Source organism: Hyperoodon ampullatus (genome assembly GCF_949752795.1).
Source record: "Hyperoodon ampullatus genome assembly, chromosome: 11".
In the NCBI taxonomy this organism is placed as follows: Eukaryota; Metazoa; Chordata; class Mammalia; order Artiodactyla; family Ziphiidae; genus Hyperoodon; species Hyperoodon ampullatus.
Genome location: NC_136924.1, coordinates 28,215,561 through 28,232,377, shown reverse-complemented (window position 1 = coordinate 28,232,377; position 16,817 = coordinate 28,215,561). Strand labels below are relative to the sequence as shown.

The window sequence follows — 16,817 nt, the reverse complement described above, 5'->3', positions numbered from 1 at the left end:
ATAATTTTTTTATTCTCATAATCAAGAAGTCAAATCTTAACCAAAAAAAATATCCTGCTTTAAGCTCGGGTCATTTCTCAATTATAATGGCAAGGTAAAATAATCTAAAACCTACCTTGAGAAGTTCAACAAGCCTGCATAATGCCTTAACTGATGTTTTGGTCATTGGCTTTTGCATGGACATGTAGAGATTCATTGTGGTTTTAATAATGGTACTAATACTATATGCATATAAAAAGCCCTATAAAAAATAATATAAAACATTGATTATAATCACAAGAAAAGGTTTCATTTCTTCAAGATTCCATTCTCTATGTAATAATAATTCAACTTGCCAATAACTAGTGTTTTTAAAGTTCATTTTAAAGTCAGCTCTTAAGATTTTGAAATATTCTTTCTTACACAATGTTATACATGGTGGTTAAGTTTCAAAGCCGCTCTTAAAAGTTATGTAACCTATCACTTACCAGAAATTTAGTACGGTTGACATTACAGCATATAACCACAGTTAAAGAATCTTTCCATTAAAACAAGACTTTCAGAGGAACGATTTGGATGTCAGGAAGATATCTATTCATCCTTATCTTACCTGCCAGGCAAGAGGATAAAGACTCCTATCTGCTGCAGCTTAAGACAAGAGCTGAGGACTCTAAGGAAGTAGGAATTGAAAAATGAGAAGGAGAAAGAGAGCTGCTCTCTGGCCAGTACAGATATCCAACAGTATTTCTCAGTTCCAAGCGAATCTCCATTTCTTTTCCACCCAGGCCAATCTCTACTATCCATCTGCTACCATGTCCCCTGCTTATGCTGGTGCTATTCAGTCTTTCTCTCCTTCCAGCCCAATAAGAACAGATTCTCTCCTATCCTTCTATTTATGAAGGAAGCCACAGAGGTCTTGTAAGGTTTAAAAAAAAAATTTAGTGCTAGTAAACCCAGGGAAACATTATAGAATACAAAACAGGAAAAAGGATATTACCTCTCAAATATATTTTCATTTAGATCCAAAAAGGACACAGAGAAACATAATGACGGAGATTCTTTAGGTTTATAAAGAAGGACCAAAAAAAGATACATGTGCAGTTTAGAGATGAACTACGTTGTTGTGAATATATCCAATGAGCCAGGGCAGAAGCTATATGCCAGTGATTCTCAACCTTTTTCTCCTGCTCTGCCATCAGTAACAATGGCTCACTAAAGGAGTGATACCCAATGGGGGGAGAGGGGATTTCTGTGAACCAATAATAGCTCTGTGGTGAAGGGATGTGATAAAATTAAGAGAACTAAGAAATGAGAGAGAAGGTAGCCTCCTAAGAGGTGACAAGAAGACCGAAGCTTGGGGCATACATGCAGGAAAGAGCCACAAATCTTACCTTGTCAGCTACAGGACTATTACACCAGACTCTGCCCTAGTGCAGCACTGGGAAGAGTTAAAAAGCAGAGCCAAGGAACAGCAAAAGTATAACTCTAAGGCAGGTTAAAAAAAAAAAAAAAGGGAGTTTCCTTTTGTGGGGGAAAGGGGGCAGAGAACTCATGGGCCAATACCACACCATTCCTTGATGGTCATTAATTTGTGAAGGACATACACAAAAGATGTATTTTAAACATCTAAATGCGGAGGGTGGAGGTCTGGGGTCTGTTTCCGTTAACTGCAGAATAATTTGGACCAACCTTTCCACAGAAAACAACTGGGAAATCTGGGCAAAACATTTTTTAAATCTCTTGAAAAGCATCAAAGAGCTATCAAGAAAATAAGAAAATACAAGGCCAAGACCTGGGAGAAGACAGAAACCCAGAGACATGAGCCTGGTGTTTGTGGCTGCTTTCCCACAGAGGTATCTGCCCATTCCCGAAGAGGGTAGTAAAGACAGAAGCCAAACCCACAAGGGAAGGAGGGTAAAAATACGAGTTCATGGCCCATCAAGGAGGGGAGGGGGTCCTGGCAAATCACCTAGGCTCTGAGTTGGGTTCTTAAAAACCACCCCCTAAAAAGTAAGCATGAACTAGAAAAGACAGCCATCATAGAATTTAGGTCCCACTTTAAGTCATCTCAATCCATGACTGGGCTGAGGTGATCTGGGTACTGCTTGTCCTAGACTAGCTGTGTATCAGAAGCAAAAATTAAATCCTCTCTGGAGGAAGAAAAACAATACCCAGATCCTCAATTATATCTACAGTTTTTCCATATATAACATGCGTTATTAAAAATAACAACGCATACAAAGAGATAAGACATATCCAAAAACAAACAACAACAAAAAATAGATAATAGAAAGACCTAGATAATGAAATTATTAGACATGGGCTTCAAAATAGTTATGTTGAATATGCTGAAGAAATAAAACACAAAATTATTTCAGAAAAGAACTGGAAACTATAAAAAAGAAACAAACTGAAAAGTAAAATAATTAAAATTAAGAACTCAGAAAAAAATAAAAGAAGTCAGCAGATGGGTTTAATAGCAGGTTAGATGTAACTGAAAAAATAATTAGAACAGAAAGAGAACAGAACAGAAATAGTACTTAAAGAGTTAAAGACTGAGAATTTTCCAGAAATTCCAGAAGCTCTACAAATCCCAAGCAGCACAAACACAAAGAAAACCACATATAGGTTCATCAAAGTAATAATATCGCTAAAAACCAAAAAGTAAATCTTATAAGCAATTAAACAAAGACATATATTGAAAAAGCAACAAAACTGACAGCTGACTTCTCAACAAAAACAAAATTTTAAAAATTAAATGAAATACTAACACGTATTCCACAAGTAGAAAGATGAGGAGATGCAGGAAGGATAAAAAGTAACAGAATGGGTAAATATATGGGTAAATCTAAATGAATACTATTAAAAACAACAGCAACAATGCCTTATAAGATTTAAAATATATACAGAATCAAAATACACAGCAGCAGCATAGGTGAGAGAGGGATAAATAGAATTAAAGTGGCTTAAGATCCTTATACTGTCTGGAAAGTGGTGAAACTACTAATTTATATTGGAGTTGTATGTTCAATAATGCATCTTTTTTTTTTTTTTTTTTTTTGTGGTACGCGGGCCTCTCACTGTTGTGGCCTCTCCCTTTGCGGAGCACAGGCTCCGGACGCGCAGGCTCAGCAGCCATGGCTCACGGGCCCAGTCACTCTGTGGCACGTGGGATCTTCCCAGACCGGGACACGAACCCGTGTCCCCTGCATCGGCGGGCAGACTCCCAACCACTGCGCCACCAGGGAAGCCCAATAATGCATCTTAATATCTCTACAGTAACCACTAAAAAAAAACAGTAAAATACTGAATTAACAAACCAACAGAAGGAAGAATGAAATAATAAAAATAATTCAAAAAAGAGCAAGAAAGGAAAAGAATAGGGACACAGAACAAGTGAGACAAATAGAAAGCAACTAATCAGGTGCTAATTTTAAATCTAAATATCAATATTGACATAAACAGAAAACGGTTTTGTTGGGGAGAAATACAGGCTGCTTATAGGAGACACACATTAAATAAAGAAGTCAAACAGGCTGCAAGTAAAAGGATGACAACAGATGGACCATATAGACCTTAATTAAAAGAAAACTGGTACAGCTATGTTACTATCACACACAAAAGACCTATGACAAAAAGCATTACTAGAGATCAAAAGGGACATGTCACAATGATAAAAGGTTTGACTCACCAGTAAACTATAACAATTCTAAATGTTATCCACTTACTTCGTCTCAAAATATATAAAGCAAAAGCTGACAAAGCTACGAAGGATAAATAGAAAAATCCACAATAATAGTGGGAGATTCTAACCCAGCTGTCTCAGTAACTGATAGAATATTCAGACAAAATCATTAACAAACATGACCCTACTTGATATATATAGAACACCACAACCAATAAAAAGCAAATTACATTCTTTTTAAGTATACATGAAATGTTTGCCAAAGCTGTCCATAGGCTGGGCCACAATGCAAATCTCAACAAACTTCAAAATACTGGAAGTATTTTAGTATTGCTAGAAATCAATAATAAAAAGATAACTAGGAAACCCTCATGCATTTAGAAACTAAGAATTCTATTTCAAAATAACCAAGAGAGCAAAGTAGAAATCACAATAAGTGTTTTTTAATATTCTGAACTAAAGAATAATAAAAATACAACACATCAAAATTTATGGGATACAGCAAAAAAGTCGTGCCTTGGAGGGAGTGTAGAGATTTAAATGCATATATTAGAAAATCTAAATTAATTAATTAAGTCAAACAGATCCAAGCATACATAACCAAACCAATTTTCAGTTTTAAAAACAAAAACACATCCTACCCTTTACAGTTTTTTCAAAGTGCACCTTCTGTACATTGGATTAACAAAGAAATGACCCCCCCAAATATTATAAGTAAGAAGATGCAACAACCTGTATAAAAACATTACATCTATTGGTGAGGTCTTCAGCAAATTTATCCATTCTTTGCTCTTTAGATAAAATAGATTCCATTTTCATCATCCATGAGCTCACAAAGACGTAGTAAGACTGAACATCTCTAACAAAGAAAAATATTGATGTTATTCAGCATAGGAAAGAAAATTTACTTCCATTTCTTCATACTGGATGGAGTATTTCTCTGCAGCAGCCACTTCACTTTCTGGTTTTCAATAATATACATATATCATATATACAAATATAATTTACTTAAGCAGCAAATATTTACTGAATGCCTATACATGCCACGCACTGTTTCTCAGTACTAAAAACAAAAAGGGCAGTAAACACAATAAACAAAAATCTCTGCCCCCACGAAGCTTACATTCTAGAAAGGAGACTTGTATAATAAAGGAATCAGAAACTGAAATCTGTAAGATGTCAGATATGTGCTATGGAAAAAATATAGCAGGGAAAAGAGCCACTGGGGTGGTAAGTACAATTTTAAACACAGTGATCAAAGTAGGCCTATTGTAAAGCTGATTTTGAGCCAAGATTTGAAGAAGTTGAATAAGTAATCCATGCAAATATATAGAGGAGAATTTTAGGAAAGTAAATAACAAATGCAATCATCCCAAAACAGCGGTTTGTCTGGCATGTTCAAGTAATAACAAAGAAGTCAGTATGACAGGAGCACAGAGGGCAGAGATGAGAACAGAAAAGATCAGAGAGGTACAGGGGTCGGGGGGTTGGAGGAATAGGAAAGTGGGGAGTGGAAAGGGGATTTGTGTAATGCCTGGTAGGGCAGTAAGGACTTCGGTGGAAAGCCTCTAGAGGATTTGAGCAGAGTGACTTACTCTAACTCTGAAGAGGATCAATATCACTTTGACTGGTATGTTGAAAATCAACTATAAAGGGGACAATGGTAAGAGCAGGAAAACCACTTAGGAAGCTCCTGTGATAATGCAGGAAAAAGGGGATGACAGCTTGAACCAGAGATGAATGGAAGCTGTCAGAATCTGAATATAAAAGCTAACATTTACTGAATGCTTACTATATGCCCAGACACTGTTATAAGCACTTTACACAAATTAACTCATTAAATCCTCACATTAACCTTATGAGGTTAAGTATTACGATCTCCATTTTACAGAAGAGGAAACTGACACACAGAGAAGTAATGTGCCCAACGTCATACAAATAGTACACAACCGAGCCAGGACTTCAGCCCAAATCTAGGAAGCTTTCCCATCGTGGAAAAACTAAATCAATAATTCTACTATGCAGGCTGCTTACTAACACTAAATCACTGTATCAACACACCTCAAATTACTCAAGATGAGAACTTTTAGCCCACAAGCTATTTAAGCTATACTTCTTTTATTTTAAAAACAATTGTTTAATTTTAATTAATTCAATCAAATCTGAGAAAAATTATTTCTTCTGAGCCAGGATTCCATTAGACAAAAGACACCAATAGCTGCACTTCTGGCTTTGCCTCAAATGGCACTAAAATGTATTATGTGACTTGTGGATGATTTGATTTAGAAGTCTGGAACACAGAGTAAGAGCAGAGTCCTACGGCAATGCCTCCACTTTAAGGAAGAGGCTGTGATCAGGACTCAAGCAGGGATACAATGTACAGAAGGGAACAGTAAAGTCACGAACAGGGCCAGAAGGAAGAGGCCTACGACAGCAATCAAGTTGATGGCAATCCAGGCAGTAACATTAAGAAGGCGGCTAATACACAGTCAAGGGCAGTGAAGAATCACTCAGTTTTAGATCACACTACACGGGATAAAGCAGAGGTCTGTCACTCCACCCATCATTCCTACATCCAGACACCAGATAATCTTTATCTCCTGTAAATATATAAAAATGAAACTGCTTCAAGTTTTAAAAAGCCAAGTTAATTGACAAAGTGAGTCCAAAAAGGGTCCTGTCAGATTGTCAGCTTCATTTCAAAGTACAAACAGGAGAAACACTAGGGAGAAAGAACAAATCTCCTGTCCTAATATAAAGCACTCAACAGTGTCAACACTTGTACGTCAACTGGGGCTTTGAAACAAAGGTTCATACCTCTACCCTCCAAGGGCAGTATCCCCAGCATCAAAATGGTTGTGAACAAAAAGCAAAATGCAGCAACCTACAAACCTTGGACCCTAGTCAAAGAGGTGGCTGGGGGCACTTGGCCACGTGGGGTCTAATGTATGGTGCGGAGGCAGGAAAACTGTCCCCCACTGCTTCCTCTTCCTCCATAATGAACTCTGGAGCCTGACTGGGGCAGCCCTTAGTCACTTCCTCAACAGTTTTTTTTTTTTTTTTTTTTTGCGGTACGCGGGCCTCTCACTGTTGCAGCCTCTCCCGTTGCGGAGCACAGGCTCCGGACACGCAGGCTCAGCGGCCATGGCTCACGGGCCCAGCCGCTCCGCGGCATGTGGGATCTTCCCAGAGCAGGGCAGGAACTCGCGTTCCCGGCATCGGCAGGCAGACGCTCAACCACTGCGCTACCAGGGAAGCCCCCTCAACTTTTTCTAAAATGTCAAATAAAGCTCATGCTGATCACACCATCTCCTCTCTCCTGGGTTTCACTTTAGTGTTGTGAATTTTAGGTTTCTTTGACAGTTATGAGGAGAATGAAAAAGACATTGCCCCCTTCAGCTCAAAGGAGCTCTATAGTGACTGCAGGGAGGTGTTTTTGAAATTAAAGAATTTAGAAATATTGAAATGTTATCACACGGGGGAGGGGGGGTCTTTTAAAGTCAACTTATTCAATCTTTTACGTAATAAGACTCAGTTCCTCCAGCACCTTGGACTGATGGTCATCTATATTCTGCCTATGTAGCTCTAGTGAAAGGGTACATTACCTCTCAGGGCAGCCTACACAACTCTGTCGCAAAGGCTCTAGAGTAGGACGGGCGTGGGTTTGTATGTCTTCTCTGATACATACCCAGTTGTGTGACCTGGCAAAGTTCATTTCTCTAAGTCTCATTTTCCTTATCTGAAAATGGGATAAAAATATAGAGAAACACTATAGGGTAGTGTTAAGAGCTTGTGCTCTAGGGTTAGACTTCCCAGCTCTGCCACATATTAGTTGTTTCAATTTGGGTAAGTTCCATCTCTGTGTCTCAATTTTCTCACCTATAAAATGGACATGACAACAGTACCTACCTCATAGGATTTTCTGATGATTAAAAAAGATACACATGAAGTTCCTGGAATAGTTATTGGCTTATAGAAAGCATAGGGTAAATATTAGTTGTGACTTTGTTATTTCCCATATGAGAAGACTGTTACAGGGTTTACAAAAGACAATGTGTTTAAAGCCTTTAGCATAATGCCTACTACATAGTTATAAGCTTGATAATGTTGGCAATTATTATTCATATCTGTCATCTTCATCTTTTGGTTCTAATTCAACTTCCTGGAGCCACAGAGATCAAATCTGTTCCCTCTTCAACCTGAATGCCCTTCAAATATTTAAAGAAATCTAATACATCATTCCTCAGATTTCTCTTTTAAAGGCCAAACTATATAGAGACTTTTCAATGAGTCTTCAAAGGTTATGGTTCTCAGATCTAACATCCTGATCATTTTCATCTAAAGATGCTACAGTTTGTGGCCCTCTTAAAATGTGGCACCACCAAACGCTCATTATAATCTGACCAGCAAGAATTTAATGGAACTACCAATTCCCCTAGCCTAGATATTATAACTACTAGTTTCCATAACTTAGGTATAGTTATTAATGTAATCTAAGTACGAACTGACAGTTTTAGCAACTGCATCATACTGTTAAAGAATATTAAGTCTCTGATATCTAAAACATACACATCTTTTTTTAAATTACTGCTACCAAGCCTGGTCCTGTCTCTCCATCCTACTGAGTTCATCTTTTTAATCTGAATCCAAACTTATGCCTTTATCCCTCCTCAACTCTGTTTCAGAATGTATTGGAGAGCCCTGAAATCTCTGCCATGAGTAGTCCTGCCTGAATGGACTTGTCACTCTCCACTGACTTTAATTATAGGACTTGGGAGTACTAAGAGATGCTTTAGGGGATCTCGTATATTCCAGATATACTCCTCTTTGCCCCACTGTACAGGAGTGACCCAATTTCCCCTCAACAGTCAAGATTAACAGAAAGTAGGTAAATATCCCTATTACCCTTTAACCATGTTACAGTTAAAAACTGTCCAGGGCTTCCCTGGTGGCGCAGTGCTTGAGAGTCTGCCTGCCGATGCAGGGGACACAGGTTCGTGCCCTGGTCCGGGAAGATCCCACATGCCGCGGAGCAGCTGGGCCCGTGAGCCATGGCCACTGAGCCTGCGTGTCCGGAACCTGTGCTCCGCAATGGGAGAGGCCACAACAGTGAGAGGCCTGCGTACCGCAAAAAAAAAAAAAAAAACTGTCCAGTACAGGGCCACTGGCAGAGTCCTGTGTCACTTCACTTAAAATCTTCATCCCAGTCAACGTGAAATTTTAGCAGTATACTCAAGTGACAATGTACAGTAAATTTAATTGTTAAGGCTATGTGATGAGAACATAGGGACTCATTATATTATTTTCTCTATTTTGTGTATATTTGAAATTTTACATAGTAAGATAAGCTAAAAGATGTAAGTATCAGAAGAAACTAAGAGTTAAAAGTGTTCTTTTAGGAAGCAGGACGAAGGCACGGGGGGACTGGGGCAGAGGACAATCATTTTTTTCCTCTGAACCTTTAGTACTTTTTAACTTCTTAAATATGTGCATACATTACTTTCATAAAAATAAAGGAAAAAAAGGAGTGCATTAAATTAAAGTCAACTCCTGCAAAAATCAACACTGAGTCATGTACACACAATGTTCTAAATGTCATCAACTGGCATCTACTGCAGAGACTTCACTTTACACACAAAAATATTTAATGCACCTGACAAAAAGTATATGAATGTATGCACACGTATCTATATTTCCATAAAGTATAATTTGCCTACATATTAAATTGAGTTTAAGCCTAGAACATTTAAAACAAAAAAACACTCCTAGAAAATAAATCTCCTAGAGATTGCCCAACGTTTTCTCTGGTAATGAGTAACTATGTCTGATCTTATAATTCAAATGCTTTCTGCATATTTAGAATCAGTATAAGATTTGAAAATATAAAATATCTAAATATTTACATTATGGGTACTTATAAAACCTACTTGGTAAGTGACTGAGCTTTCTGCTGTAGGAAAGTATCTCTGTATATTTTAATGGCTTGAAGACTTTTTCTATCCAGAAGTTTGGCAGCTGCTGGTATTTTCTGGATCAAAAAATTGTCAGGAAACCAAATAATATTAGCAGTCAGAGTGATGGCTGGTACCTGAAACAGGAAATGAAAGAGGAGGGAAATCATTAAATGCAGGTTAAACAACAAACTGTTTAATAATCCTACAACATGCAATGGAAGACAACCTATTTCAAGAAAAATAATGATAAAAAGATACTCATTAATGAGACAAATTATGTTAATGTGGCACAGAGTAAAGGCATTCCTATATCTGGTGTGGAGCATGACACTAATTTTATTCTGCCTAAATATTAAACAACACACACACACACACACACTCACAGATTTTCAGATGAATAAAAATATGCAAAAATTACACAGAAACTTGAGTCTTCATGACCTTTACTTTCACTCTATTTTAGTGAAAAAATACAAAATAAATATCCAAGATGGCTGGGTTCTCATGGTCACATATCACTTGATTCTATAAACCATCTAAATTTTCAATTTTGAAAACAGGTGCCACATCATGGAAACAGCAAAGACTAAGAAAAAAATGTTTTAAATTTTTTCCTACTTCAATAATGAGAATGGGTGGCAAGAAGAGAAAGCAAAGGAAAAGAAAGAGAAAAAAGTAGTAATAGCAAGTTAATGCATAGGAAAAAATGTGGAAAAGCATCCACTAATATGTATTTATACAATGTGGAATTATGGGGTATTTTCATTTACTATGTTACTTATTTCTGGAATGCTTAGATTTTTTTAAATGAATATTATGATATTATTTTTGTAATTATTATTACAAAATATTACAAAAATTATTATTTTTGTAAGCAAGAATAAATACATTTTAAAATACCCAATTTTATCCAAAATCTTTTCCATCTATTCAAATTGAAAAAAATAGAAGTTCCAAGTTCTTACCTTCTTACAAATGTCCAATAAAGACTTATAAAACTTTTTATCAACAGTTCGAAAAATTTGAAAGTGCAATACAAAGAGTCCACAAATTCCTACATACTTGTCTCTCTGGTCAATTTCAGAAGGTTCTCCTTATAAAACAATAACATGAGAGAAAAACAGAATATACTTAAAATTCTGTTTTAAAGGAAATGAAAACTTTTAAATGAAAACCAAAAAATGCATGTTACATTACCAAGTTTGGCTTCTACATTTGCAAAAATTGAGCGAATACTGTGTGCAAATTCTTCAGCAAAAGTGCTATTTTTTGACACAGATACTCCTCCATTGAGAGAATCAAACTGCTGTTCTATACAGGCCTAGACAGGAAACATTTAGAGAAATTTACACTCTCATAAGCTATTATGACTTAATATGCTATTAAACAGATTTAAATATAGAATGATAAACTCCTACATTCATCATTTTGATTTTACTAACACTGAGGCTCAGGTTTTTAACCTTAACCTAATATCTAAAGCCTTCTGAATGGGAAATGTATATGAACTTATATATTTGAGTACCCCTTATGTGAAAGTAATAAAACTGAACCAAAATCTATAATTCTATATGAAGAGATACACACAAGTGATGCTTGCTGATGTATAGAAGGTGTATCTGATGAAGCATGGGAAAGCATGCTTTATTATTTTAATTTGCACTTTTAAGAGGAGACTTTATTTTTTCTGTTTACAATTACTTTCCTATCACTTTATTACATTATGTGTAGAAATGGCTCCTGGAAAAAGAATCAACAAAAAAATTCTTCTGAAATTAACAGATTAACAGTTAAATTGGTATAAACAAGAGTTGTGACCATTCTGTAAAAATTGTGATCATCTAAAATATAAATTAAAGGTAACCTTGAAGCAGATTTTAAATGGAACATACAGTTGACCCTTGAACAAGTGGGGGTTAATCCCCGTATAATTTAGAGCTGGCCCTCTGCATCCACGGTTCCTCCGCACACTTGCATTCAGCCAACCGTGGACTGTGTAATACTATAGCGTTTACTATTGAAAAATATACATATGTAAGTGGACCTGTGCAGTTCAAACCCGTATTGTTCAAGGGTACTGTAATGCAATTTCTGGTGGATACTACCCAAAGCTGTGCCATCCAACAGAACTTTCTGTGATGATGAAAATGTTTTATATCTGTGCTGTCTGATATGATTGTTAGCCACAGCTGGCTTTTCTCCCAGTTTTACTGAGATATCACTGGCATATAAGTTTAAGGTGCACAGTGTGACAATGAGATTACATGCAGCTATTAAGAATTTGACATGTTGCTAGTGTAGCAGAGGAAATGAATTTTTATTTTTTTTTAATTAATTTACATTTAAACAGCCACATGTGGTTAGAAGCAACCTGGATTGTACAGGTGCAAATTATATTCCCTGAGTAGGAAAATAAAACAGACTTATAAAAGGCTGTCTTACAAACCTAAATCTAGAGGTCAACAACAAACAAAATGCTTGACACAACTACTCAGATACTAACCCTTGAACAGTTTTATCCTTTTACATAATTTAAAAAACCCTTATAACAAATACAACCAGTATACTATTAATTTCATTTGCTACTAGATACTGATATAACTATATTTTAGTACATTAACCATGTTTTAAGCCTAAGCACTTTTAAAGAAAAATAGTCACAACAATATGCTATAAAAGTGACCCACTACAATTCTGAGATGGGTCTACTAATATAAGCCCATTTATTATAGCCTGATACAGTGCTCATACCTGAAATATCATTCCATCAAGTAACTGCCCTTCTAGCTTCAGCAAGAACTTTTCAAATGGCTTTAGTTTTTCTTCCTGAATTCCAAATTTTGAAGGGTTGTGATGGACAGATTTCAGTAACCTTGTAGAAAAGTAGGAGAAAGACCTTTGATTTGCCTAACAAATTCTTGTATTAAAAATATTCCCAGAAATCAAAGTTTTATATTTGTATCACTTGTTTGGCTCTACACATTGGAAAATTTGAACAAAAACAATCCTAACATATTTAATTTTCTAATCATACCTTTTTTTTTTTTTTTTTTTTTTTTTTTTTTTTTTTTTTTTTTTTTCGGTAGGCGGGCCTCTCACTGTTGTGGCCTCTCCCCCTGTAGAGCACAGGCTCCGGACGCGCAGGCTCAGCGGCCATGGCTCACGGGCCTAGCCGCTCCGCGGCATGTGGGATCTTCCCAGACCGGGGCACGAACCCGTGTCCCCTGCATCGGCAGGCGGACTCTCAACCACTGCGCCACCAGGGAAGCCCCATACCTTTTTATATCATCTTAAATTCAGGTATCTGGTGCTCTCTAGATAAGACATTTAGTGAATGCTTATAAATTGAATAAAACAAAATGCCTTGACTTTAAAAAGTTCTGGAGTATAAAACAAAATAAAACCAAGCTGAGAATAAACAACTATCATTCGTACAGAACAAGGAAAAAAGGAATCTGAGTCCTAAGATAGTCAAATTAACAACTACACTTTAAGAATTAGGATGCTTTATACAAGTATATCATACTCTCAAAAAGTCTACCTGAAATTAAAAGAATGGTTACTGTCTTCAAAGAAAATCTGACATGAGATCCTTCTAAATACAGATCTTCAGGTCTCCTAACGGATCTGTACTATTTATGTTTATTTATTTTTTACTAATACACTACCTATACAAAGAGAGTATTTTAAACATTGTAATTGGCTCACCTTTTGTACATAGTCCAGTGGTCTTTCAATGTGATATGATTATCAATAATTTCATCCAGGGTAAGCAGAACTGTTAGCAGCTCTCCCAAGTGCTCATACATAGTCTGTCAAAAAACCTTAAATGATTATCATTTAATCACTAGTTAGAAGTTAAGCTTCATGTGGATTTTTTAAGTTAAACACACTTGGGCTAATTACTAGATTAAAGCAGTGGGTAAATTAAACTACAGATGAAACTGTTAATCCCCAGATGGAACCATCAGCCTTAAATTGGGAAACCCTTCACCCAATATTTCATCCTTAATCGTGATACTGTAGATTCTCTGAAGAGACCACTTGGAGAGTCTGCATTGGGCCAATACTAGGAAGAGTTACACTGATAGTGGGTCAGTAATGCCTCATCAACTTCACAGATGAAAGAGAACAAATGCAAAAAAAAAAAAAAAAGAACTCCTTTAACAGCCTTGCAATAATTGTTGTACTCCCCAATCATACAAACTCCAAAGTAAAATATACTAAAAATTACAATTTTACAGGTCAAGTTAAATTACTTTTACCTGAAAATGAACTCCAGTTGTCTCTATAATTTTGGGTGCAATCCTGTAATAAAATAACACCCAAGTTAAAAAAAAAAATCTCCTTTTTTGTCACAGTTCATGTTTAAGGAAAACACGTAACAGCAGAAGCTCTTGGAATTTTAATATGTATTTATTTTTATTTAGGCTTTAGTCACTAAAATTTACACGACCCAAAGAATTATTATTGTGTTCCACTTTCCCAAGCAGATAACTTGTACAGAGTCTGGGCTCTCCTTGCCTACACCCAACTCCTCAGTGGGTAGGTATGTGTCAATATGCAGCCCATGAATAACCTTAGCCATTCAAACCTAAAGGATCTAACTTGGGATGGAGCTAAAGAAATAACAAAACTGGTATTTATTTCTTTCTAAACTATCAGAACTTCTCGATTTTCAACTAGAATCTTTGTTATCCCACCCAAACTGGCATTTGGGAACTAGACCTCTGTTCAGTTGGATTTATTGCTAGCATTCTCATTCCTACTGAAAAAACAATGCATACAAATGGGATTATACCAAAGTCAAAAGCCCCAGGATAATTCAATTTTACTTCCTAGAGAGTCAATCTACTCAACAGTAAATAAATTAATACTTGTATATCAAAGCATATATAAATATCCCACAAGATAGAATATTTTAAAAATTAAACACAAAATTCAGACAAATTTCCTCTTTCAAGGGCAGCAGTGTGGTAGTGGGGAGTCTCTTTGAATTACACACCAAGTACAGCAGGGGTTGGGGGAGCTGTGCTCTCATTCGCTTCTGCCATGAGGAGAACTTCAGTGAGAGCACAGAACATAAAATAAATAACTGACTGGAAAAACATGAGAATGAGAAACAGTTAACACAGTCTTTCACTTTATAAAGAGAGTTGAGATGCAGCATGGTATAGTAAGAACAACAATGAATGGACTGGTGACCAAAAGAGCAGTACCTAACTTGCTATGGAATCTTGGCAAATAATTCCTTTGGGCTTCAGTTATCTCTCTTCTCATAATTGAGAATCCCTAGTCATATATCTAAACAAAGTTTTGTAACATTATAATTAAGTAGTAAATGGGAAAAATTTTAAGTATACAGTTTTAATCAAATGCAAGATATTACTTTGTGGTGGTTAAGAATACTAAGGGCTCTATGAAAATTTGGTCTTTTTCTTGATTTAGGGCAGTGGTCCCCAAACTTGGAAGAGTATTAGAATTACTCACAAAAATTTTTCAGGGTAATTACCTAGCCCCACTCCCCAAGATTCTACAGTTTAAGAAAAGTGTCACATGATTCTAATCCAAGGACCTTGGATTTCCTTTAATTCAGTGTAAAGGAAAGAGGAAATAAGTAGAGAGAACTTGGTACATATACTAATTCTGTATTAGCCTTTTCTATACAATCAGATTTCTTTAAGATTATTCTGTCAGTGTTCTCGTTCAGACAGATAATGGGCTCATTCACCATGGCAGAAACTGTCTTACTAACCTATGGATTACACACATCAAGTAGTGTTTAAAACATCATGAGTGTTCAAAGAACGCTGAATAAGTGAATGAAGGAATGAGTGAATAAGTGAGTGAACAAACGAAAAACTTTCAGATATTTAGCTAGTTTAAGAAAAACATTTCCTGCATCTCTATTAAAAATGTAAAAACATTTCTAAAATCCATTACTTGTTACTGATATAGAGGGCAGCCAACTGATGGACTACATTCATCACCACTTCATAGCACCTCGTAACAAAACAAGACAGTTCCTGAAATGACAAGTTGAGTATATGTTACAAGTTGAGTAAATGTCACTATTTCTGACTGAATTTTATGGTAACAATGCTAAACAAAAGCAAAATAGTTTTCTACTAAAAATCTCCAGTTAATCTGCAGAAAGACAACTTCAAGCATCCTTCAAGCAATCAGTTCTTAATTCACCTCCCAACGTTATTTCTACCTCTTTGCCCCTACAGCATTTCACTCATCCTTCTATTTTAAGTCTTGTTTTCATTACTCATATAATTCCTAACTGACAGAGACTGTCTTATTCCTTCCTTGAACGGCCACTGCCCAGTATGGTGGCTAACCCTCAATTGCTTCTCAATAAATGTCTGCCTATTAAATGAATAAATGAGTGAACATCTGAATGAATGAAGAAGCTCAGAAGCTGCCAGTTTAGAAAGTATGACAATGAGGGGAAGGGGTCTTCAGAAATCACTCTGAAATAACTTCAAATGTTTATTACCTTGAACCTTATCTATAAACAGGCTTGGCACACATCAAGTGAAATATTAATTATCCCAGGAATATGTTTGTCATTAAATAGTTAACTCACATCTATCCTAAAATATTTAGAACCTAATTAAACCTATGGCTGCTCTAAACTGTAAGCTCTATGAGGGCAGAAATTTCTGTTGGTTTTGTGCACTGCTGTATCCCAAGCACCAAGAACAGTTTCTAACATATGCTAGGCTCATAAAACATTTGTTGAATGTTTAAAAATGGAATCATATGCAGCTGTTAGATCCACAATTTAAATTTTTTGAAAGTGAAAATAATACATTTCAATTTTATTTAAACAGCTCTAGTTTTACATTTCTTATTAAACTTCTAAAAAGTCTAATAAAAGCAGAGGAAAGAACAGAAAATGCAGGACAAATAGAAAGCACAAAACACAAAGGCAGAAATAAGTCCAGATACATAATACATTATTTATATAAGACAAATAGAAACAGAATTAACCAATTAAAACACAGAAATTTTCAGATTGTATAAAAAAGCAAAATCCAGATAGATGCAGTTTTAAAGAAACACAGCTAAAACATAATGACACTGAAAGGCTGAAAGAATAAAAAGAATTTAAAAAAAGAAAATGCTAACTAAAACAGAGCTGGGGCCATGATATTAATATCAAATAGATTTTATTAGCATCACTATAG

At 35.9% G+C, this 16,817-nt stretch overlaps 1 protein-coding gene across 2 annotated transcripts in view; it reads right to left on the bottom strand.

Annotated features, from left to right (window-relative positions):
- WASHC4 (WASH complex subunit 4) overlaps window positions 1-16,817 on the bottom strand; it is a gene marked incomplete at its 5' end in the record, with an annotated part of 53,698 nt that overhangs the window by 28,509 nt on the left and 8,372 nt on the right. The window contains 9 exons of one of the 2 annotated variants that reach the window (XM_079714402.1): window positions 116-241; window positions 4,394-4,523; window positions 9,592-9,752; window positions 10,584-10,711; window positions 10,816-10,939; window positions 12,370-12,490; window positions 13,327-13,430; window positions 13,884-13,926; window positions 15,562-15,644. In XM_079714402.1, the coding sequence (XP_079570528.1) occupies window positions 116-241; window positions 4,394-4,523; window positions 9,592-9,752; window positions 10,584-10,711; window positions 10,816-10,939; window positions 12,370-12,490; window positions 13,327-13,430; window positions 13,884-13,926; window positions 15,562-15,644 (1,020 nt within the window). The remainder of the gene's footprint in view (window positions 1-115; window positions 242-4,393; window positions 4,524-9,591; window positions 9,753-10,583; window positions 10,712-10,815; window positions 10,940-12,369; window positions 12,491-13,326; window positions 13,431-13,883; window positions 13,927-15,561; window positions 15,645-16,817) is intronic. The other variant, XM_079714403.1, reaches the window with a different exon arrangement.